A 26084-nucleotide genomic window follows, 5' to 3' on the forward strand; every position below is an offset into this window, starting at 1 on the left:
AAGAGAGAGGCAGAGACATAGGCAGAGGGAGAAGCAGGCTCCATGCACCGAGAGCCTGATGTGGGATTCGATCCAGGGTCTCCAGGATCGCGTCCTGGGCCAAAGGCAGGCACTTAACCGCTGCGCCACCCAGGGATCCCTCAATGGGCAGTTTAGAGAGGGATAGGAATTGCAGAGTTATAGAGGAAATAAATTTCACCACCCTTTGGTCCTAATTTTCCCAAACTTAAACTTTGGGCTCAGTTCTTGTACCTCTTCTATTTCTACACTCACTGCCATTGGTATCACCCAGTTTCATGGCTTAATATAAGTTCAAACAACATTGACTACATAGTGACAACTTCCAACTTCATATCTCCAGTTCAGACCTCTTCAATGAACCTGACTTTTATATCTGAGTATTCGACAATTTATCTGAAATGTCTAACAGACATTCAAACTTGAGATCCAATCAAACCTCTGATCGTTCCTCTAACTTCACCCTTCTCGTAGCCTTACCCATCTCAGCAAATGGTAATTCCTTTCTTCCAGCTGCACAGGCTAAAAACCTTAGAATGATTACTGACCCTCCTCTCACATCCCAAATCTAACTTTTGAAAACCAAAACTTTTACGCTCTATCTTTAGAATATCTGATTTTTGTCACCCCACTGTTATGACCCCGGTTCAACATGCTATCATTTGTTAACCTGGATTAGAATAGAATCCTAACTGGCCTCTAAACCCTCATGATCTATACTTACCACAGCAGGCAGAGAGGCTTTTAAAATAGATCATGGCACTTCTCTGCTCAAAATACTACAACATCTTCCTATCTCACTCAGAGTTAAAACAAAGTTCTTGCAATGGTGTTCAAAGCTTTTATCAACCTGGACTACTCTACTGTAATGGTTAATTTTATGTGTTAACCTGGCTACACAAATGGTGCCCAGTCATTTCGACAAACACTAGTCTAAATGTTGCTGTAAATGTATTTTTTTAAGATTTATTTATTCATGAGAGACACAGAGAGAGAGAGGCAGAGACATAGGCAAAGGGAGAAGCAGGCTCCACGCAGGGAGCCCGACGTGGGACTTGATCCCGGGTCTCCAGGATCATGCCTTTGGCTGAAGGTGGCGCTAAACCGCTGAGCCACCCAGGGGTCCCAGTAAATGTATTTTTTAGAAGTAATTAACAAGGGTGCCTGGGTGGCTCAGTTGGTTAAGCGCCTGACTCTTGGTTTCTACTCAAGTCATGATCTTGAGGTCATGAAATGGAACCCTGCATCAGGCTCCACACCCAGCAGCCTGCTTCAGATTCTCTCTGAATCCCCCTCTACTTTTCCCCTCTCTACATTCCCTCTGCTCATGCTCTTTAAAATAAATAAGATCTTTGAAAAAAACAGAAGTGATTAACATCTATAATCAGCCAACTTACAGTACAGCAGATAACCCTGCATAATGTGAGTGGGTTCCGTCTAATCAGTTAAAGGCCTTGTGAGCAAAGACCACAGTTTCCTAAAGAAGGAATTCTGCCTTCAGACTGCAACACAGAAATTTTGCCTGAGTTTCCATCTTTGGACTCAAGACTACAACATCAACTCTTCTCTGGAGGACCTTAATATGCCTATTATTTCTCTGACCTTACCTGATTTCTCTGTCTTTTCACTCAAACTGCTCCAAACACACAAACTTCCGTTTTTCTTCTAAAATACTAAGAACGCTCTTGCTTTAGGGCCTTTGAATTTGTAGTCTTTGCCTGAAATCCCTGTGCCCCCACCCCCACCCCCATAGCTTGCATGGCTTACTCCTAAGCTTCCTTTATATCTTTCTCCCAAAGTCACCTTCTTAGAAAAGCCTTCCCTATATACCCTATTTAGGGTCATCTGTCATACTATGCATTTCACTTACCATTCCCCTTTCTAAGATGTAAGCTTCATAAGTGCAAGAATTTTTGCCTATTTTGTTCATTCCTATATTCTCTGCAACTAGAATCATCCTTGCATACTCTAAAATGGAATCAGCAGGCATAGCTCATAAGTGTAGAAGTTAAAGGTGTATAAGTGTATGTATAAAGATATTTAAGTGTGGAGAAGTTAAAGGAAAAAATAGAATAGTAGCTATAAAGGCCTTTTAAACTAGAGTATAGGGATCCCTGGGTGGCGCAGCGGTTTAGTGCCTGCCTTTGGCCCAGTGCGCGATCCTGGAGACCCCGGATCGAATCCCACATCGGGCTCCCGGTGCATGGAGCCTGCTTCTCCCTCTGCCTGTGTCTCTGCCTCTCTCTCTCTCTCTCTCTCTCTGTCTCTCTGTGTGACTATCATAAATAAAAATAAAAAAAATTAAAAAAATTAAAAAAAAAATAAACTAGAGTAGACCTCAGTATGTTTGGGGACTAAAGAGAAGGGATCAGTAGAGAGGGATAGATTAACAATACTATAGAAGCAGAGAGTAAGAAAGCATGGTCACCCACGAAGTCATTTGATCAAGGGCACCAATAAAAATAAATGAACAGTTCACAGAAACATAAACAAGTGGTCAGTGAGCAATCAAAAATATGAAACAATGCCTAGCCTCAATTATAATTAAGGAAATAAAAATTCAAACAACTAGATACCATTTTTCTGTTACCAGAGTGGTCAAATGCAAAATACCCACGACCCAGTGCTGGTGTATAGAGAAACAGATACTTCCATGCATTATTGAAGGGCAGGTAAATTACTGATAATGGTCATTTATTCTTTTGCCCTCCACCCCAAAACCTTTGACTGCCTTTTCTATACTTGGCGAATCCCCTATTTTAGGAGTCCTTTTTCCATTATAAGAAACATTATTTCCTCTCTAGCCTTCCTTTCCTCTAGAAAGAGGCAAATAGCCTAGGCTCTACCAATCTGACACATATGTACTATACTTTGAGTTAGATGCTACTGATTCAATGGAAGTATTATATAATACTAGGAAGAATTCCTAGTCACAGAAATTTATCACATACATATAATGTACACCAAAGTATATATGCAACTTATAAGCTTGTTTATTACAGAACTCTGTATAGTTCTATCAAAAACTAAATTTAGGAGCACCTGAGTGGCTCAGTCAGTTAAGTGTCTGCCTTTGGCTCAGGTTATGATCCCAAGGCCCTGGGATAGAGCAAGCCCAGCAGGGAGCCTGTGTCCCCACCCCCCCCAACAACTGTCCCCCCACCCCCCACCTCTCCTTCAGCTTGTGCTCTCTGTCTCTCTCTCTCTCTTGCTCACTGTCTTAAATAAAACCTAAAAAAAACAAACAAACAAAAAAAATAACCCTAAATTTAAAAGTTCATCATATATTACACACTCAGGTTGTGGGTATATGTTTTTATAATGTGGAACAGAGTTAGAACCAAGAAACTAAAATTAAGAACTAATGTTAAGGGCAGCGTGGGTGGCTCAGCGGTTTAGCACCGCCTTCAGCCCAGGGCCTGATCCTGGAGACCCGGGATCGAGTCCCGCATCCAGCTCCCTGCATGGTGCCTGCTTCTCTCTCTGTCTCTCATAAATAAATAAAATTTAAAGAAAAAGAAAAAAAGAACCAATGTTAAGAATTAGACTTAACATTATGCTAATTGAAATAATCCAGTCAAAAAAGGACAGTATCTGTCCTTATAGCTGTATATTCCACTTATATGAAGTACTAGAGTAGCCAAATTCATAGAGAGAGAAAGTAGGGTGGTGGTTGCCAGGGGCTGGGGCAGGGGAAGGAAAAATGGGGAGTTATTATTTAATGGGTACAGAGTTTCAGTTCTGCAAGATGAAAGAGTTCTGTGGATAGATGGAGGTGATAGTAGTGTAACAATATAAATGTACTTATGCCACTTTGGTTAAATGGTTTACAAGATAAGAAAAAAAATTAAATTTAAGAATTAAAAGTAAAAGGTGCACCTGGGTAGCTAAGTCTATTGAGCATCTGACTCTCGATTTCAGCTCAGATGGTGATTTCAGGGTCATGAAATCGGGCCCCATATTCCACATTGACCTCTGGGCTCCAGGCTCAGTGCAGTCTGCTTGAGATTCTCTCCCTCTCCCTCTGCTGCTTCCCCTGCTCTCTCTCTCTCTCTCTCTCAAATAAATAAAATAAAATCTTGTTTTAAAAAGAGAATTAAAACTAAGAGGTAGAAGCACTAACAGATGAGAAAAAATTTAGGCAGGCAAGAGGGAAGGCATAACTTAACTTATAGATAAGAAATAGCAGACAAGCCTCAGGAGTGAACAAGAATGTGAAGAATAAAGGAATCACAAGAACTAGATCATAAATACATTTATACCAAGTTCTGTTTGGATCATTTGCATATTGGCTAACCCTTGGGTACGGATATCAAAATTAATGGTTTGCTTATGACTTACCCAAGGCCCTATTTTTTAAAGTGCAATTTTTTTTAAAGATTTTATTCATTTATTCATGAGAGACAGAGAGAGAGAGGCAGAGACACAGGCAGAGGGAGAAGCAGGCTCCATCCATGGAGCCTGACGTGGGACTCGATCCCAGGATTCGAGGATCATGCCCTGGGCCAAAGGCAGGCGCTAAACCTCTGAGCCACCCAGACATCCCTAAAGTGCAATTTTTATGAACAGTTTTCTAAATTGATAGTTCTGTAACTCTTTCCCAGAAGAGAAAGGAGGGAAAGAAAGGCAGGCAGATCTTTTACACCAATTGTCCTGTCATAAAATCACTCGCAAACTAGAGCTGGGATCTCTTACATGGCAGGGAAGAGAGAGGCAGGCTCACCATTTCCAGAGACATTCAAAGACAAAACAAGCAAAGCAAACAGGCTTGTGAAAGCCGGTATATTTCAATTACTGAAGATCTCCTACCCCCATCCCACTCCAATGCCTGGATGCCATTTACTGCAATATATGCATATGCTATGCTTTTTATATTTCCCTGTAGTTCAAGCCATGATTATATCTAGATCTTGCCAACCAAACTTTAAATATTATACCTTTTTGCTGTATTTATAATCCTTTTGCAAGGTGGCCTAATAAATTCTAGCCAATAAACCATGTGATTCTCAAATCTGAAATAAGTAGTCATCTTTAATTCATCCTTTTAATTCATCAACTAGCATAAAAGAATACTCATACTCAAAATGCTTGAGTGCTGCAGAATTAAAAAATGAGATGAATCTGTGCATTGAATCTCTATGTACTGATAAAGATATCTATAATGTTAAATGACAAAAGTGTATAGCAGTGTAATATAACTCAACTCTTTGTGTCAATAAAAAAGGATATATATTTAAGCTAGAGGATTCTAAAACATCTTTCTGGGAAGATAAGTTAGACAATGGAGATCTTTTTGAGGGAAGGTACACTGGGATGAGAAGGAAGCTTTTAATTATCACTTTATGTTTCTGTACTGTTGAAGTTTTTTACCATGTTCATAGTATTTTATTTATCTATACATTTGTATATCTAGCATAGGGTTATCTGAGTGATAGGATTATGGCCAAATTTTATCTTCTTCTCTATGCATTTCTGCATTTGAAAAAACCTAATACATGTTATTTTCCTCATAAGATTATCATTTTCATTTTCTTCAGTCTCTACTGCACTTGACACTCTTCTTATTGAAACTTTCACCTATGATCTTCCAGAAACTGTATTGTTTTCTTCCTCATGTCAAATGGGTCTATACCTATTTCACAGATTGATTATGATGATTAAATGTATGTAAAATGTTCAGTAAAGAGCCTAAAACATAGTAAAAACTGAGTAATTGTTAGCTATTCAGAGTGAAAATTCGTGTTTTTGTCACTCTACATATATTCATTCTTCTCTTACCTACAAAGAATCTTTCTCTTTGGAACACCCACTTCCCCACTTTTAGCCCATGTGGCTTCAATGAAGCCAGCATGAGAGAGACTTAAGTCAATTAGAACATTCTATTCTCTTTGGACAGAGACTGTTTCACAGGTGGCCCAGGACTTTTATTTAAATAAATGATGGGGAAGAGAAACTTTTTACTCAAGACAATTTAGATTAGGTTTTCTGTTACCTATAATCTAGAATCCTACCTGAGACATTACTATTTCTTCCTCCTAGATTCTAACAATGGACATTTTCTGGTGCTATCTTCATTTTACACCCTTAAAAAACTAATCTATGTTTATGTTTCAACATTCATATAGCACTATCTCATCCTATTTTCTCATATTCCTTGCCTCTGCTGCCCACTGGGTCTATCTTTTCTAATCCTGACCTACATGAATAAAAGCAAGCTTTTTTCAAGTCTTTCCCCAAAAAACTGTTCCATTTCTTCACTATTTTTTCTGTGCTAGGATAGGTGAGAATTTCAATAACATTCATGTACTAATATGTAATCTAATATGTATTCATGTACATGTTACATGGATGTATACATCTGTAATATGTAAAATGTATAATATATAAATGAATAGCATTATATTATCAAGAGGAATATTCCATATTATGTCCTGTTCTACAGCCTATTTATTAATCTTCTTTTTTCTAAGATTTTATTTTTAAGTAATCTCTACACCCAATATGGGGCTCAAACCCACAACCCTGAGATAGAGTCACATGTTCCACCAATGAAGCCAGCTAGGCGCACCAACCAATATATTAATTTTGAGCAACATTCTCTAAGTATTTGTTCATTACTTATATAAATCCATGCTTATTTATTCATTCTTTATTATTAGTTAATATCTAATCCAATTATTTGCAATTAACTAAAAACTTGATTAATATTTTTAAAGATTTATCCACAAATCTAATATCAGACTTCATGAAATGTTGAAACCACATTATAAGAGACAAAAAAACATATATTATGGGCAGCCCGGGTGGTTCAGCAGTTTAGCACTGCCTTCAGCCCAGGGCCTGATCCTGGAGACCCGGGATCGAGTCCCACGTCGGGCTCCCGGTGCATGGAGCCTGCTTCTCCCTCTGCCTGTGTCTCTGCCTCTCTCTCTCTCTCTGTCTCTGTATCTCTCATGAATAAATAAAATCTTTAGAAAAAAATTATGATGACAAAATTCATGTGTGCAGTTAAAGAATTGCAAATGTGGATCTGAATTCTAATTCCAAATATTCTCTTTTAATTCATTCTTATTTATTTATTCTCATCTATGAGGCAAAATTTCACTTTGAAAATGTAAAAAGTAAGAGTTCTCTTCTCAGACCACTTGAAATCACACGATTGTTAGCAGATGATTTCATATCAGAATGAGACTTGGTTATATTTTCCCAAATGACTGTAAGTCCATCCCCCACCCTTTTTTTTAAGACTTTATTTATTTATTCATGAGAAGCACACAGAAAGAGACAGAGAGGGGCAGAGACACAGGCAGAGGGAGAAGCAGGCTCCATGCAGGGAGCCTGACGTGGGACTCGATCCCAGGATCACGCCCTGGGCTGAAGGTGGCGGTAAACTGCTGAGCCACCGGGGCTGCCCTGTAAGTCCATCCCAATCTGACCAGCTTCTTTTTATAATTATACTCTATCACTTTCAATGAGAAGTATTCAAAGTATCGGAAGGGATCAATCAAGTTGTTTTCTTGTGACCCTAATCTCTTCTCACATCACTTCTTCACTTGTTCTAAGCATCCTACTTTCACTTTAGATTTATGTCTACTCTGTAGCTGTTATGAATGTCTGTTCTACATTACACAAGCTGGTTTAAGAATATTTTGAAAATATGTGTTCTAAGTGGAGCATAGTTAGGTCCAACTAAATCTAAAGCCATAGGTCACTTAATTGATTTATTGAAATTACATTTCTTTCTCATCTGTCATTAAGACCTACTGTTACTAATAGTAATCATCAAAGGCAGTAAAACTAGGAATTATCAGTTTTTCTTTCTATCCCTTCATCACTAGCTTAGGGATTCACCAACAAAGAATAGTATCTGGCTGACTTTAGGTATTCAGACTCTTAACCATTAAAATCTATAAAAGCTATAGATTTTCCCCCCAAAATGTGCCTGGATTTTTTCCATTCTACTGTGTAGGCATTTCTCCTTCCACATGGAGGATTGTTCAGTAATAATCTAATACAGCCATGTCTGATCTAAGTCTTTTTCCTCTTTAACACATCCCACTTAACTACTGTTATTTTTTTTCTTTTTTACCAAGTCATTCCTTATATCAAAATTTTTCTTTCTTTTTTCTTTTTTTTAAATTTTATTTATTTATGATAGTCACACAGAGAGAGAGAGAGAGGCAGAGACACAAGCAGAGGGAGAAGCAGGCTCCATGCACCGGGAGCCTGACGTGGGATTCGATCCCTGGTCTCCAGGATCGCGCCCTGGGCCAAAGGCAGGCGCCAAACCGCTGCGCCACCCAGGGATCCCCAAAATTTTTCTAATAAGTGGTTCCTTCGTATCATATTTAACATCTTCAGTCAGTCTGGCTTTCAAGAACCTTGATAAGCTGACCTTCTAACTCGCCATCCCATTATTCATCCTTAATACATACCCTAATAAAATCAGTGTCGTAAACACAGTAACATCAAATGCTTAGCATGTGTGGTAGACGATTACAGACAATTCTATAGGGCAGACAGTATATACTAATTTTATAACAAATATTTTCAGAGAGATTGATAAATTGGGTAAGTTGTCCAAGCATGCAGCTAAAAAAATGATGGGATTTGGGATTTTGTTAACTGGTAACATCTTTTAATTACATTGTCTCCATGACCCTTCTGTCCCACTCAATTTGGCCTAGTCTTTGCTTTTTTTCATGGTTGATACCTCTCCATCCCCAGTTTTGTAGTGTTTTACAAACTTTGAAAATCCAAAGGTTTCCATAAGCTTTGAAAGAGAATCATTACGTTTTCTTAATATGCATACCAGCCAAAAAATTTTTTTCATAGACTTTGTCTGTAGTTTATCTTAGGAAAACAATAGCTATTTTTTTTCAGCTTTGAAAGAAAAGGCATATTATTGGGTGATAGGCATTAAGGAGGCACTTGATGTAACACTGTTACATGCAAATGATGAATCACTAAATTGGACTAAATTCTACCCCTGAAACTAATAATTCAATAGGTTAACTAACTTGAATTTAAATAAAAATAAATAAATGTGGGTTATACACCCGAGTCAATGTTCTGGCAAACCACATCAGTCTCTGAACTTCACCAAATTCTTAAAAGAGTTGTCAGGGAGTGTCTCCTCCACATCCCTCTTGAGAATCACTGAACTTTTCTTTATACTCCCGGCGCAAGATTCGTACTACTTACTTAGAATGGTAACATAAATTCATTTATAAAGCAGATTTCTCCGTGCTTTAGTATGCCAGGCGCTAAGTATGCAAAAGTCAAAGGGAGGGCAGGGCTCCCAGTTCTCAATGACAATTTCCTAAGTGTCGCTGAATACATACTTATTGGGGGCGGTGGTTAACATAATAGGTGATTAGGACCACGTTTGAGAATCAAATCAAAGTTCTGAGGAAACTAACTCCCCAGGAAAATGCACAAACACACAGAATTCCGTTTACCGTTTCAGCTGGGGGCGGTGGGGGGTGGGAGGGGGGAGCATTATGAATTCCACTGAATCTCAATCGCCCCACCAAGAGGACCACGGACTCCACGTTAAAAATCGACCCACAAAACTAAGTTCTCTGGAAACAGGAATACCTGCTTAGTAATTCACAGTACAACGTATTCAAAAGTTACCGAAGGAATATTTTCCGATCGATAATTTTCTCGTGGAGATAACCAGATGACATCAACCAATCATTTTCTTCCATTACGGAATCTCAATCAAATCATCCTAAAAGCCCGAAATTCCCCTTTCGCTAGTGACACGAATGACCTGACACCAACAAATTCCAAAGTATTTTGCTATTGACGTATAGACTATGCAATCATTCACCGATCCGGGTGTTTCTGTTCTTCGTCTTGTCCTTCTACTCCTTCCAAACTCAGGGCTTCCTGCTTCGCATCCCAAAAGCTTCGTCCAGCGCCCCGCTCGCTGCCTGCAGGGGGACGCGGCAGATGCTCGGTGCCGCATACGCTATCACACTAGGTAAGGTGGGATCCGTTGATGGCCACAATTTCCAAACCCTTTCCTCACCACGTCCGGAGGCGACGAGATTTACCTTAAAGTTCCAGGAAAGCAGAGGCGATTGCTCCCGGAGCTAGGACCAGTTACCAAGAAGCCTCCCGACCTCCCTGTCACCATAGTGACTCCGACGAGCTGCGCACACTCCCTCTTCTCGCGATACTTCCCCCTCCGCGGGTCACCCGAGCCCGCCCTCTCCTGAAGGGACGTTAGTAGACGACGGAGCCCTCCTCCAGCTGTGGGTGGAGCCCTCCTGGGTTGGGTTTTTTTTTTTTTTTCCTCTCGTTCAAAACTCTCTCTAGATTGGGATTTCTTTTCTTTTTTTTTTTTTTTTTTTGGTATTTTTTAAGAGTACTGTTGCCGTAGGCCTAAAACAAAACAGCGCTTCGCTCCGCCTCTTCACTTACTACAGACGAGCCCGGCCGCCGGGGTCCCGCCAGGGTCCCGCCAGGAGTTCGCGCATGCGTGCAAGCGAGCAGAAGATGGCGGTGGCAAGCGCCGCATTTTTTTCAAATTAGTGGTTCCCAGAAAGCATTGCGCGCATTTGTAACGAATTTCCGTTCGAGTTTGTATTTTAGGCGCCATTTTCGAGTGAAGGACCCGGAGCCGAAACACCGGTAGGAGCGGGGGGTGCTATACAACGGTCTCCGGTTTTGGTGCGAGTGGCCTGCGCCGCAGGTAAAGTACTTCTTTTCCTGACCAGGTTGTCACACTCTCCCTTCCTGCCCGGTCCGCGGGCGCCGGGAAAGTAGAGGCCTTGAGCTGGAGCCGCCGAAGTCCGCTCTGGGCTGAGGCAGCCGCCGGGAGGTTTCTTTCGCTGTCACCCCTCCCCCCTCGGCCGCCTCCCGGCGGTCGGGGCTCCCGCGCGCTCCTCGCGGGCGCCACTTCTCTGAGCTACTTAAGCGCCTCGGGGCGGGGGGGGGCGCGGGGGACGCGGACTCTTAAGCCTCGCAGAGCTCTTCTCGGAAATCCCGGTCTCTGTCGGGGAAAGGGCGTCTCCCCTGCCCCGGCCCCCTGACCTCCTCTCTTCCCCCAAGGGACTGCTCACCGAGTCCGAGCCCTTCGTGATGACCTTTCGTAGCGGATTGTCCAGCGAGGCTCCACGGGGGGGTCGGAGGGGACAGACCCCCGCCACCCCCAAGATGATTGGCCCGGACCAGGCGCTGCTAGGTCTGGTCTTGGAAATCGGGAGTGGCCGACCCCCGTCTCCGGGTCCGACGGCAGCGAGCGAGACCTGGAAGCCCCCGGGGCCGTCAGCGGCGCCCGGAGCCAAATGGCGGGGAAAGTGGGTGGCGAGTCGCCCGTTAGTCGTCGCTCCTCAGGAGGAGTTGAGAGTCCCTCAGACCTGAAGCGGATACAAAACTCTTCTCGGCCAAAGTCTCTTCTGCGCTTGCTTCGCTAACCCCAGCAGCGTGGGAATACCAGCAAATGCCGCCGCGCAGGAATTATTTCGTTAGGAAATTAGAGGATTGTTAGACCCTTCTGCCGTGGGAGGACGGGGGTGGGGAGGCATTAAGAAAATGGAACGTAAGCCGTTCTGCCCTTTGCCTGGTGGCCACGCACGTCTAGGTTTGCCCAGTTGCTTCGGGCTTAAGAAAACGCATCTCGCCTTTTTTGGCACTTGGGGTTGTGTGTGTGTGTGTGCGCGCGCCTTTCTTTACCGAGCACCCGCCGGCGTCCGGCGGCGTTATCTAAAAGGGGTTCTCGGAAACGGGTGGACGGAGTTTTTCCCCGAGTGGGATGGGGTGGGGGCTGAGCTCATCCGACGCGGTGGCCGGCGGGGAATGTACCCGCGCAGCCCTGCGGCCCGGCGGACTGACTCGCCCCTGCTCTCCCCCGGCCCCAGCGACCATGCCCCGAAAGGGCACCCAACCTTCCACCGCCCGGCGCGGGAGGGAAGAGCCGCCGCAGTCCCCGGACGGCCCCAGCAGCGACGCGGAGCCCGAACCCCCGCCTGGCCGCGCGGGCAGCCCGGCCCCTGCTTCCACAGGTAAGTACCTCGCCGCTCCTCCGCTGGAGAACGCGCGGGGCGGCCAGCGTGGGTCCGCGCCCAAGCCGGGACTGGCGGGTGTTTGGGGGCGCGGAGCTGAGGGGCTGCGGAGTTGGCGACTGTAGGTCGCATGTCGGTTCCGTAGTGCTCGACAAAGCGATTTGGCGATTTTCGGAGGTCGGAGTCTTCGTGCAATTTCGGTGTTACGGTGTTGGAGGGGATTGGGGCAAGTGCGTGGCTACATTTACGATTTTATTTGTGGCCTTGTATTTCCTCGGAGATCGGCGTGATCAGCCAATAGCTAGTGGACTGTTTTCTAGGCAGAATTAACATGATTGTATCTTAAAAGTGACATGGCCCTAATTTAACCTCTCTGGTCTAAATTGCGTTTAAAAAGATAACGATAATTTATTTGAAACTACGGTAGCTTTTTTGTGAGTACTGGAATTGGGTGACATTAGGAAGCCCCGTGGCAGAGTCGCTGGAAGCTCTTGAGTGTCCAAAGTTAAGGTTCCAGGTGCTCAGAGATTGGGAGAAAGTTAGATCTAGAGCCTTAGGATTTAACCACCTGTTTAGGCGAGGAACAGAGAATCAGGTTGTTATGGTTTTCCCAGATTTGCTTTATGGTGTAGTATTTTGACTCCTAAGAGATAGATTTTTGTAGGATTTTGTGACTGGTGGTCATTTCTTTAAGAATTTCTATTTTTATAAAATCAAGCTGAAAGATTTTCATTTCTTCTTAGTAAAATACATTTAAGTGGAAAATACAGATTCCTAGGTTTCATAAGTAACATTTTTCCAAAGATTAGCAGGCAGTAGTCCTCCGAACTAATTGCACTAATGCAGGCTTTCTTTTTCCTCTTGCTTTCCCTTCCCTTTGACTGACTTAGAGACACCAAGTGAGGAAATTGATAATAGAAGTTTAGAAGAGATTTTGAATAGCATCCCTCCTCCCCCGCCTCCAGCCATGGCCAATGAAGCTGGAGCTCCTCGGCTTATGATAACTCATATTGTAAACCAGAACTTCAAATCCTATGCTGGGGAAAAAATTTTGGGACCTTTTCATAAGGTATTTGATCATTTTAAATAACTATTATAGAGTAATGTGTTTTTATTACAAGGTATTTCAGTTTTATCCTGTTTATCCTCACTGATAATACATGGTATGTTTCCTGTGTTTTTAACAACTGAAATTAGTTTTTGTTTATCCTGGTTATCGTTGGTACCTCTTTAGCTGTTAAGTTTTCCACACAGAGTAGAATTGGTGAGGGGTCATTTTTGTTTGTTTGGAGGAAGTATTTTTTCTATTAGAATGAATTTTGTAAAAGTGATTTAGACTATAGTCTTAAAATGTTGAAGCTTGTTATAAAGGAGAATATAATGTAGGAAAACAAGTTGAAATGAAAATTTTAAATAGTTTTGCTGCAAGTAAAAAAGGCAAGCGGTTTAAATTAAAATCAGTTATATAGTATGACCTTTTTAACTTCACTTTAATTTTTTTTTCCTGTTCTTTTTATGCAGCGCTTTTCCTGTATTATTGGGCCAAATGGCAGTGGCAAATCCAATGTTATTGATTCTATGCTTTTTGTGTTTGGCTATCGAGCACAAAAAATAAGATCTAAAAAACTTTCGGTACTAATACACAATTCTGATGAACACAAGGATATTCAGAGTTGTACTGTAGAAGTTCATTTTCAGAAGATAATTGATAAGGTAAGGGATTTGCGAGTATTTCGTTATTTGCAACTTCCAAGTATGGAACATAATTTCCATACATTGCACAATTATAATTTTTCGCTTAAATTGGTTTTTAAAAATCAGTGTATGTTCAAAGCAGAATAGATAATGATTTTATTACCCCCCAGATACTAATTTCATTACCTCCAAAACCGTATTTTTTTTTTTTTTTTGAGTAGTGGGGGTGGCAGCTGTTAAAATATTAAAATTTTTAGCCAGTGGAATGAATTATAAGTAGCTCATCATAGTGCCTACCTTTTTAGAATAAAACATTGAGCAGTTTTGGTATCCTAAGTGCCAACTAGGTATTCTTTAACTGTAATTTTGGGTTCGTTTTTAAAGTTCTGTTTTTATTGCTTTCAGATAAATTACCTAAATTTGAAAATATAACAGATGACTAATTTTATTATCCCCGTTATTTTAATTCATATTAATGTTATTAGTTTGGAATATGAAAGAGCTCTGCTTCAGTTTAAACCAACCTTTGTAAATGAATAAACTACCCTTTAAAATTGGGGAAGGTTAAGTTAATATGTTTATTTTCTAGAAAAGGAAACAATTTTAGGTAAAATGTCTAGATTATTTAAATGGTTCTATTGTATTTTTTTTTCTCTCGTCTTTTGAATAGCTAACTTTGGGGATTCATGGCTTAAAAATCACTGATTGGAACCTAAGAATATAGAAAACTGCATAATGAAGCAAGGATGTGACTTGGCTTCCAAGTTTTGTTTTTTAGATTTTTTTTAATATGAAGTGCTTTAATTAAATCTACCTGGTGGCATCTATTTTAATTTTGTTTCTTAGTGCTTTTCTGTCATATAATGTAGGTTGGAAAATGATTGCCAGTAAATCCGGTTTGATTTATTTGCTTATTTTAATTATGTTTGATGCACGTAAATTTTTAAAAGCCATAATTTCAAAATGACAAAACTTTTAAAGGAAAGCAAGTTTTAATATTAAAGTAGATTTATACTTCATTCTTTAAAGTCCATTTTATTTTATTTTTTTAGAAATTGGGAGGAATGTAGTTGTCAATTCTTTGCAATTCTTTATACCTTCCGTTAACATGGCATATTGTTTACCAAAAAAAAAAAAAACCAACTAAGCCATGTTACGCCATTACTACCTTCTTTTCCTTGGATCATCTCTTGTAGCTTTTTTAATGGACTGGTAATTTAATCTGTCAACATTATTTAATAATTTGGGTAAGTTTGTTTCAGATAATGTGAGATTCTTGTCCCCCTTCAAGTGCTCTTTTTTCAATCAAATATATTTTTAGACTTGTTTGAAGGTGGGCTTTTTGTTTTGTTTCTGTTTGGCTTTTTGTTTTTCTGTTTTTGTGATCTATAAGGAAGGGATCAAAACTTGGAATCTATTCTTTGCTAAAAGGGTTATTTCTGAGAACTATTGCCAGTTTATATGCATAACCAATTGAAGTTTTTTAATCCATAGAATTAGCTTGAATATGGATAGAGTGAAATTTGGTGCAGACCTGTGACTTAATACCAACAGTTGTTTTCTGGTTTTGTTTTTCTGCAAAACAGGAAGGGGATGATTATGAAGTCATTCCTAACAGTAACTTCTATGTATCCAGAACTGCCTACAGAGATAATACATCTGTCTATCACATAAGTGGGAAAAAGACAACATTTAAGGATGTTGGAAATCTTCTTCGAAGCCATGGGATTGACCTGGACCATAATAGATTTTTAATCTTGCAGGTAAGTTTATTAAAGACTTCAGTGATTCTCTTTTCTTACTTCTTTTTTTCAATAAAGTTTAGAGGGTTTCCCCCTGTTGGATGAATCCTGTGTTTTATGAGGCCTTAAAGTACTGTAGCAGCACATCATGGTTTACATACTACAGTCAAGATGCGAATCATTATTTGCTGCTCTAGAAATTTAAGGAAATTCATTCAAAACTGCTTTTACCATGAGATACTCATTTTATATTTGGATGACTGACGTACTTGTTCCGCTCTAGCAGCACGTAAATATTGGCGTAGTGAAATAAAAATTAAACACCAATATTATTGTGCTGCTTTAGCGTGACAGGAATATAACAGCTATTTATTGTGCTATTCTCCTTTAAGATAACATTTTAAATGAGATTATCTTTTAGTAGTCCTTTACTTTTGTTCTTATCTCTAATACAAGCACAAAAATGAAAAGAACTTTGTATATTTGGTGTTTGAAATTTTTACTTAAGCGCCTTACTAGTATTTTTTTTTTTTTCCTAAACACTTAGCATGGTTAACTAAAAGCCAATTTTTGTTTTGGTTAGAATGGCCTCCTTGAACCATTCCCATGTTGAAAGACAGAAAGTAACTCGTATATCATTCTGAAGTATCACAGTTCTTAGTCTTTTTAGAGGGAGAATAGAACTAACTACCTGATGTTAAGTTAAATTTTATTAGAAACCCTATGTTCTTTGAGAAAAGATATGTTTTACCTACCAACCCTTGCTTAGTAGGAAGAATACTTCTGTCTTACCTTTCAAGATGTTACTACTGTAAAACATGGCTTTGTCAGATACATTAAAATTCCTTTTTGATTTGAAGCTACTTTCTTTTCCTGTCTTCTATCCAGAATCTCCCAAGAGTATGATAGTTAAAACTATATTGTGATGTGAAATAGCTGCGATATTCTTTAATGTTTTATGCTACTGATTTTAAACTAAGTTGGAAATTTTGATTTGATATTGAAAGTTTCGTTAGGATGCCTGAGTGTTCTCAGTCAGTTCCCATTGTTCTAGAATTACTTATATTACTGTCTTTTGTTACCAGGTATGGTACATTTGTAATACTTCTGTAACCCGGACTTATTTAAAAGTTGGGAGAAATCAGCTCCAGATATATTTCTAAACAGAATTTGAATTTACATAGATGTGAAATTAAAGCTGTGTATTTGTGTCACGTGGACTTTCATATTCTGGGATTTGGTTTGGTGAATAAGTTGGATTATAAGTTACATCACTCTAATATTATATTTGATAATACCATTTTGTATGAACCTACACTTGTGTTTATCTTTTGTTTAGTATTGTCTATTTACTGTCATCCTGGGGTAATTGGTCAAAATTTTACACCTGTGCCACGATTCCTCAAAACAAAGTGGACTGCATTTTAACCCTTCTAAGAGCAATTTTTTTCCCCTTGGTGCAGCCTCTATATAATTCCATAATAAAGGAGGCCAAATAAAATCCTAACTTCCAAAAGAAATAAATTTTTTAATTGTCAACTTTGTGTTAAACGTGTACTTCTGAAGTACCTAAACTTAAGCTATTTGTGCTCATGTAATCACAAACTTTTTCTGTTCTTTTAACAAATTATTGAAAACATTTTTAATATCAAGGTAAATATTTAAGTTTACAGATAGGAACCTTAGGAGTTCACCTGTTAGGAAGAAGAAACAGGGATTAGACTAGGTAGAAATAATGATGCCCTATTTAAAAGCTTGAGGGATAGTGACAGTGATTTATATATGGATGTTTAATTCCTTTTCAAAAGCTTAGGCTCCTGCACTAGCTTTAAAGCACTTGAAGGTAAGTAAAAATATGATTTTTTAAAAAATTCTCTCCCATATAACATTTCTCCTTTGAATAAAATTTATACATTGGCCAGTAGTAGTGTTTAACAGCCTAAGTAATCTAAGTAGAGTGAAATTTTATTTTTTAAGATTAAACAGCACTAAATTTTAGAAGTCCATGAGGATAAAAAATATTTTTGCAGTGATTATATTGACTTAGTAGTTTTTGAAGTAGATATTTCTAGTATTTGAATTCATTTTAAATTTCATCAGTTGATTCAAATGAGTACCTAATGAGGCACTATGCTAAGATGGTATAAATGATGCAGAAATGGTTAAGCCCTGTTTATGTCCTTAGAGGCACTTACACATGCCTTCAGAAAGTGTTAGATTGGGTTACCTGGGTGGCTCAGTGGTTGAGCATCTGCCTTCGGCTTAGGTCATGATCCTGGGGTCCTGGGATCGAGTTCTGCATCGATCCCCCCTTGTAGGGAGCCTACTTCTCCCTCTGCCTGTCCTGTGTCTCTCATGAATAAGTGAATAAAAAAATTTTTTTCCAAAAAGTGTTAGATTTTAATTGGCCATTGTAGTCATGTTTATACATGTCCCCATTTATATATACCTTAATTTCAAAGCCTTTCTCCCCTTGTAATAACTGTTGGTGTAAATAAGTAGGATTTTATTAGGTCTCCATAGCATTTCATGGTAACTATGACTTAGGAGATTTAATTGGTGTGGATGCATTTGCTCCAAAGTTAGAAGAATGAGAACCTTAATGTTTTTATGATGGTTCAAAATTACATTAATGATTGCCGTCTCAGGAGTGATTTTGTAAATTCCTAAAAGCAACTACTAAGGCAGTTTTAGTTTTGCCAAAGTTTTCAATTTCATGTACTTTTTGTCTTCATTATTATAAAACCTGAATTAGAATTAGAATTTTAACTAGGAACCAAGATTTTTTTTCTTATTTAGTAATTTGGAAATTGGATTAACCTAGGTCCAAGTTACTTCTTGATCTCTTCTTCCTTTTTCTTCCCAGTGTACTTCTCCTAAGCTTGGCATGTCATACAAAGTATGTGAGTTACAGTCTTTCAGCCTGTAGAAGTAAGCCTGTGCCATATCAAAAGACTTTTTAGCTCTATCAGTATCCAGACGTGTCTGATTCAACAGTCTCAGCTATGAAAGAAAATAGGAAGCTACCCCTAAGCAACCAGAATAGACATCAAGCAGTCCACCCACTAAAGCATTGTCCTTTCTATTTATGTATTTATTTTAGGTAGATACTAACTTGTCATTTGGTTTCTTGGTCTCTGGCAGCTGACAAAGAGCAAATTAGAATAAAAATTTATTAGCAGAACATAAAGGATAATGTAGTACAGTGGAAAGTAAAAAGATTATCAAGACAATATAAAAATATTATCAAGACAATATAAAAATTCAAAGCCTCAGGGCGCCTTGGTGGCTCAGTTGGTTGAGCATCCCACTCTTGGTTTCTGCTCAGGTCATGATATCAGGGTGGAAAGCTCCAACCCTGCATCTAGACTGTGCTCAGCAGGGGGTGTACTTGTACCTCTCCCACCTCTGCCCTTTCCAGTGTGTGCGGGTGCTCTTGCTCCCTCTTAAATAAGTAATAAAATCTGTATATGTATATATACATATATACCGTAGAGACCAGTAAATTAGGGCCATTTAGTTCTAATGCAAACATCCGTATTTCTTAGAAGAGTCCTTCAGGCCTTATTAGGAAAAAAAAATTTTAATATAGCTATGCAGTTGAGTTTCTTGTGGTTCATTCTTGCTAAAATTTGGATTCCATGTGAATAAGAATAAAGAGCGTCATAGCTGTTTATTTCTTAGATTTTTAAACTATTTCTGTAAAATAGATTATCAAAGAATGGTGTAACTGAATCCCAATATCCTGATTTGCCACCTATTTTAGTAAGTTAAGATTTAAGCCCTTGGTATTAATACGTATTTTCTTGAAATATATTTGCAATTTTTGTTACTCTTGAAAAACCATACTTGGTATTTTATACAGTTGCTTAATGTCTCTGATATAATTTAAAGGAAGTTTGTAGTAAATAACAGCCAAAAAAAAAAAAAATGCCTAAAACCTTATTCAGTCTGCTGAAGGTATAGAAGCTAGAGATAATTCTAGAGGACTATGGCCTTTTACTGGCTTCGGATGCTAGCGTTAAGCAACTTGAAATATTTTTATGTCTTCGTGCTACCATGATATGTGATTTGGAGCCTTAATATGGAAGGGTTATTTTAAGTTTATGATGATGCTTTAAAATTATTTCTGAAATGTGTGGAGCTTATTGCCCTAACTTAAAACTATATTGTATAATTTCACATGGGATAGGTGTGTTGGGGGGGGTGGTGATCTTTCAAGCATAGACTGAACTCTAAGTATATATGAAATGGTGTAAAATGGAAAAAGAAGAAAGCACATAGTAGCAGGTGGTAAGGCAGGCAAAGAACATTGAGGAACAGAGAGCCAAAACAAAGGTCCTAAGTTGTCATTAGAATACCACAGTAAGTCAAGTGACAGGTAGAGAGGCCTAAATGTTCTAATAGCCTGTTGAATCTGTGGTACTAATCTGATAATAATAACTGGCTGGAAAAAAAAGTGCCATGAAACAATCTAAAACTGAATGTTATGTGATGTTTGTAATGTAACTATTTTGATTCATAATGTCATTGTCTTCATTTTAGCATTTTTATTTTCAACAGTCTGCAACATTGTTAGAATGAAAAGAAATCATAGCTGAATAGCCATCATTTTAACTGAGGAAAGAGGAACAAGTAAACCAAAGAAGTAACTGCTGTGCTTTACCCAAAGCTAGGCAATCTCCTAATAGTGTTGTTCCATTTCTTCAGTAATTTGGCCAGGAAAAGTGTGATGCCGTTAGGAATATTTTTGTCAGCGTAAACTGCTACACTGAATCCTAACTTCTGGCTGTCTGAAAACTATATACTCAAGTAATAATATCTTATGCCCATTTGACTAAGATGTAAGTTCTCTTGGTGTAGTTTTTCGGCCTTCTAAAACAGGCAGTAAATTAGAATATCAGATGTCAGATATTTTGTGTTTGGATTATAAACCCAAAAAAAGTTAAACTACTACCTCAACATCAGTTCTCAGCTGAATATAGTCTTGCATCCTTATGCCCCCAGGACATTGAACATTGTCTGGAGACATTTTGAGTTGTTACGGCTGGGGAGTTAGGGGGTAGTATGCTTCTGGCCTCTAGTGCTTAGAGGTCAGAGATGTTGTTAAACATCCTATGATGCCCAGCATAGCTCCCCATACCAAAGAATATCCAGCCCAAAATGTCAGTGGTGTGGCTGTTGATAAACCCTACCTAGTTATCTTTGAATAAGACTCTGCTTCTTAAAAAAAAAAAAAAAAAAAGACTGCTTCTTCAAGGACTGACTTTGCCCTGTTGTAATCCAAAACTTTGGACGTTATTCCAGGTTTTAAATCCTAAGACTTTATAATACTGCGAACATTTGGAAGGACCTGATAATTGGAAGCAGAATAAAATGTTTTATGTAAATATCTACATATTTTAGTTTAAACGCTTAGTTAAAACAATAACCTAAACACACTGGAGGTTACAGAGAAATGAAAAATAACAAGCTCTTTGGATAACCTTTTACTTTGTGTTTGATAATCATGTTCTGTTGTATGGTCAAACTACAGAAGAGTGATAGTATACAAAAATACTAAAAGTTATTCAATTCAAAGCTTTTCAATTGTTAGATTTAAATTGAGCTGTTTTTAAGTTTATGGGGGGGTTTTGTTGTTTTTTGGTTTGAGGTTTTTTGTTTTGTTTTTAAGTAGGCTCCGTGCCCACCATGGGGCTTGAACTCACAGCCCTGAGATTAAGATGGCATGTTCTACCGACTGAGCTAGCCAGGTGCCCCGATTTTTTTTTCTACTTTATATTTATGTGGGAGCTCTTGGTAAATATGACTCTTAGTCATTACATTAGCAAGGTTTACCCCAGATTTTTTGAGGTTTATTCATAAATAAATATTTTAAATATTTAAATTGAAGGAGTAACATGCTTTTTAATGTGTATTTTTTCTTGTTTTTTTTTTCACCCTTGCTATTTTGCTGAAATAAAGGCATATATTTTTTTCTACTTGCTTGTTCCTTTTCTTTTGTTGTAATAGCATAAGTAGGCTACTCCTGTGAAGTAAAGTAGCAGCGCTTTGCCTGAGCATGTTCAGACAAAATTTTCTCCACCATGAAACTAAATGGCTGCCTGGCAGTCAGCCTTGAAGGTTACTGATTGTGCATTCTTTTTCTTCTTTTTTCTCTGTAATTAAATCGCATAAATACAAATAATATGTTAATCTGAGAATTTTAATTGCACTTCAAAGCTGTTATATTAACGATTGCAAAAAAGGTTTCCAAATTCATATGTACCATGATCTTTATTTTTCTGTCAGTTGGATATCTTGTTATCATAAGAAATAGGTAATTTTCTTTATTTAATGGTCTTGATTTTAGAAAGTTAGAACATTAAGTTTGAGATATCCTTATAAAGTCTAGCACTTGTTAAGGAACTCAGAACACCAGGTTTATACAGAAAGTTTAATAATACACCATCTTGGGGCAGGATTCCTACTACAGTTGAGCTGTGAAGGATTTTTTTGAAAATTCTTTTTCAGAATAAGAGCTCTACTTATGTTATTAATAATTGATAATGTTACCAAAGTAATTGTAAATTAAATTCTTTTGCTGAATTTTATTTCATAGAAAAGTTAATATTTTTTTATATTGAATGAACTTTTTAGATTGGGAATCTTTCTTTGGCTCTGATATGTGTATGTGACTGTATATTATAATTTTGTAAGAGTATAAACATACGTTTCTTACCACCTGTGAAAATGAAAAACCCTAACATCAGTGGAGAAAACATTTTTATTTGTATCTTATTAAATCCCTTTAAACTACTGCTTTACATCATTTACTTACTGGTTACTATTGGATTTAATTGTTTCTAATTCTTAAGAGTGATGTGACTAAAAGGTACACAGTAAGTTTGTAATACAACTTTTCTTTTAAGGGTGAAGTTGAACAAATCGCTATGATGAAACCAAAAGGCCAGACTGAACATGATGAGGGTATGCTTGAATATTTAGAAGATATAATTGGTTCCGGACGGCTAAATGAGCCTATTAAAATCTTGTGTCGGAGAGTTGAAATATTAAATGAACACAGAGGAGAGAAGGTGAATATTCTATAGACTCTTCTTGCAAATTAGACTATTTTTTGTATATTGAACAAATTCTGAGTCAAATACTAAAGTTAGAATTGTTAAATCTTTACTGTTTTAGATTTAATTTTATATTTCTTATTGACATTTAAATAACCCATTTTTTATTAATATAGTTAATTTTGTTTAATGTGAGTACATTTGAAATTGATGCTATCCATAAAAAGTACATTTGAACAATCTGTATATTTTAAATTTTTATAGTTAAACAGAGTAAAGCTGGTGGAAAAGGAAAAGGATGCCTTAGAAGGAGAGAAAAACATAGCCATTGAATTTCTTACCTTGGAAAATGAAATATTTAGAAAAAAGAATCATGTCTGCCAATATTACATGTAAGTACATTAATTTATCAGTTTTTATTAGTTTCTGACATTTAGCTGTTTTTCCTGTATTTAAGAAAAATAAAGACTGAAGTAGAGAAAAATTCTAAAAATTACTTTATATAACAAATTCATTAAATTAGGGGTTTTTACCGTAGTATTAAAGTTGATGCTTATTTTTATATCATTTTAATTCCAATATAATCATCTTAGTTTTAGGTATACACTGTAGTAATTCAACAATTTTATATTTAGTGCTCTTCCTTTTAATCCACTTCACGTCTTTTGCCCATTCTGCCACCCACATCCCCTCTTGGGTAACCATCAGTTTGTTCTCTGTAGTTAAAAAAGATCTCTTGGTTTGTCTTTCTTTGTTCCTTTGTTTTGTTTCATTTCCTAAACTCCGTATGTTCGTGAAATGATATTTGTCTTTTTCTAACCTATTTCACTTAGGCACTCTAGATACATCCATGTTGCTACAAATGGCAAGATTTCATTCTTATGGATGACTAATATTCCATTGTATGTATATGTACTACCTTTTCTTAAATATTTTTTTTAATTTTTATTTATTTATGATAGTCACAGAGAGAGAAAGAGAGGCAGAGACACAGGCAGAGAGAGAAGCAGGCTCCATGCACTGGGAGCCCAACGTGGGAATCGATCCCGGGTCTCCAGGATCGTGCCCTAGGCCAAAGGCAGGCGCCAAACCGCTGCGCCACCCAGGGATCCCTACATTTTCTTTTAAATACTTTGAGAGTATACACACTTGAGCCAGGGGAAGAGGCAGAGGGGGAGGAAGAAGCAGACTCCCCCTACTGAGCTGGGAGACTGACCCTGGAGCTTGATCCCAGGATGCTGGGATCATGACCTGAATGGAAGGCAGACACTTAACTGTGACTGAGCCACCCAGGCATCCCATACCACATTTTCTTTATCCATTCATCTATCAATGGACACTTAGGCTGTTTCCATTAGTTTGGCTATTGTAAATCTGCAGGAAACATAGGGGTTGATACACCTTTTTGAATTCATGTTTTCATATACTTTGGATAAATTCCAGTAGTGGAATTACTGGATCATACGGCAATTCTATTTTTCAGTTTCCTTCCCCAGATTTGAGAAATTTTCAGTATTATTTCTTCAAATACAATTTCTGCCCCCATGTTTCTCTCTTCTCCTGAGATTCCTATAACCTATGTTTTTAAAAAATTTTTATTTATTTATTTATGATAGAGAGAGAGAGAGGCAGAGACACAGGCAGAGGGAGAAGCAGGCTCCATGCACCAGGAGACCGATGTGGCTCCAGGATCGCGACCTGGGCCAAAGGCAGGCGCTAAACCGCTGTGCCACCCAGGGATCCCGAGATTCCTATAACCTATTATGTTATTACATTTAATGGGAACTAAGTCTCTTTTTTTTTTTTTTCCTTTTCAGCTTGATTGCTTTCCATTACTCTATCATCCATGTCATAGATCCATTCTTTTACTGCTTCTATTTATTCCCTCCAGTGTATTTTTAATTTGAGTTGTTGAGTTCTTCATCTCCATCTGGCACTTATTTTTACGTCTTTGGTTTCTTTGTTGAATGTCTCAATGAGATCCTCCACTGTTTTTCTCAAGTTCAATCAGGATCTTTATGACCATTACTTTAAGTTATCTATCAAACATACTGCTTATCTCTGTTCTATTTACCTCTCATGAGTTTTTTCCTGTTCTTTCATTTAGGACATACTCCTATGTCTTCTCATTTTGTCCAACTCTGTTTATCTGTGTGTTAGGAAGGTCAGCTTTGTCTCCTGCTCTTGAAAGTAGTTGCCTTATAAAGAAGAGGTCCTGTAGTGTCCTGCAGTGCAACAGAACTTGACACCACAGGAGTGTCTCCTATGTGTATTGCATGTGTCTCACTAATGTGGTTGCACATTTGCCTTCATTCAGTCCAGTCATCTGCAATGGTTCTCTCTGCCTTTTGGGCAAGGTTTGTTCCCTGTGTTGTTAGTGAGCCAATCTGGGGACACTTCGGGCTTGACTTGAATCAGATGAGGCATTTGCCAGAGATACCGTGGCACTGAACTGCAGGGCACTTACCCTGTTGTCCCTTGAGAAGCTTTCATTGGTAGGCAGAGCCTGCAGCCAGACTAGATGTCTGTTCCCAACCCATTGCTGGGGTTCAGTCAGACTGGTGTGTGTGATACCCAGGCCAGACGTCACTTTGGAGTGGTGCTTGTTCCTATCTGTACTGTTTGTACATTGCTAGGCTTCTAGCACTGCTTTGGAAGGACTCTGGCCAAGGGTATATTGGAGGGGGCAGGACTGCAAGAGAATTCGGGGGTGGAGGGTCATGCTCTTTGCAAGGTAAGTGGAGAGTGTTGGCACTGCCCTGGTTCACGTAGGTGTCCCCTATATCTAGGCTGGAAGATAGAGGAGGGAAATGGCGCCTGCCAGCTTCTTTGTTCCTGGTAGAGTCTCTTAAAGGTATCTGCCTCCAGCACGTTCTCTGAGATTAGTAGATAAAACTCCTTTTGCGTATATCCCAATTTTTCAAACTGTTCCTTCTGTGCTCTACCTCCGTGGGAACTTTTTGTTGTGCTGTCTCTTTAAGGGTCAGATCTCCATTTCCTTTCATCCATTTCTGACTGCTGATTTTGAAAGTTTCAGGTGTGACACCTCACTGTTTATAAGAGCTCTTGAAATTAGGCCCTCTAGTTTTCAGAGCCATATGTATTAGGCATTCGTCTTTTCCCATTCCTGGGATTCTTGATGTGAGGGTCTGTTCCACTCCTTTTTTCATGTTCATGACACCCCTCACTTCCAAGGACATTCTCGTGGATCCCTTTAGTCCCAGCCACATCTCTACCCTTCCTGCCATCACTGTGGCCGGCCTCTTTGTTACATGTAGCCCTGGGTCATGTCCTGCCAGTCTTTGCAGTTACTGGGTTTACATTGATGTGGGTGTTATCTAGTTATATCCTTAGGACGAGGTGAACCTAGGATCTTCCTACTCTGCCGCCTATCCCTGAAGTCCTCAGAGTTGACGTTTAAGTATCCTACTTTAAGTTGGGAAGTGGGTTCATAGCTGTTCATTAATGTTAATAATTCTACATAATTATTGCCTATAATTCTATAATAGCCGATCTTATTTTGTCCTAATTCTAGCTTTGACCCTGAGTTA

General features: G+C 38.7%; 2 protein-coding genes across 8 annotated transcripts in view; one reads left to right on the forward strand and one right to left on the reverse strand.

The window, feature by feature from the left end:
* IFT80 (intraflagellar transport 80) overlaps positions 1-10477 on the reverse strand; it is a 123085-nt gene extending 112608 nt beyond the window's left edge. Inside the window, exon 1 of one of the 6 annotated variants that reach the window (XM_072807903.1) lies at positions 10453-10477. The gene's annotated coding sequence lies outside the window, so the exon portion shown is untranslated. The other 5 variants (XM_072807905.1, XM_072807901.1, XM_072807906.1 and 2 more) reach the window with 5 other exon arrangements.
* A 70-nt stretch (positions 10478-10547) lies between these two features.
* The window catches only part of SMC4 (structural maintenance of chromosomes 4), a 39829-nt gene continuing 24292 nt past the window's right edge, over positions 10548-26084 (forward strand). The window contains exons 1-7 of one of the 2 annotated variants that reach the window (XM_072807899.1): positions 10548-10723; positions 11892-12035; positions 12926-13104; positions 13557-13748; positions 15317-15493; positions 22384-22548; positions 22798-22925. In XM_072807899.1, the coding sequence (XP_072664000.1) occupies positions 11897-12035; positions 12926-13104; positions 13557-13748; positions 15317-15493; positions 22384-22548; positions 22798-22925 (980 nt within the window). In that variant the 5' untranslated portion in view covers positions 10548-10723; positions 11892-11896. The remainder of the gene's footprint in view (positions 10724-11891; positions 12036-12925; positions 13105-13556; positions 13749-15316; positions 15494-22383; positions 22549-22797; positions 22926-26084) is intronic. The other variant, XM_072807900.1, reaches the window with a different exon arrangement.

This window comes from Canis lupus, chromosome 31 (genome assembly GCF_048164855.1).
Source record: "Canis lupus baileyi chromosome 31, mCanLup2.hap1, whole genome shotgun sequence".
Classification (NCBI taxonomy): domain Eukaryota; kingdom Metazoa; phylum Chordata; class Mammalia; order Carnivora; family Canidae; genus Canis; species Canis lupus.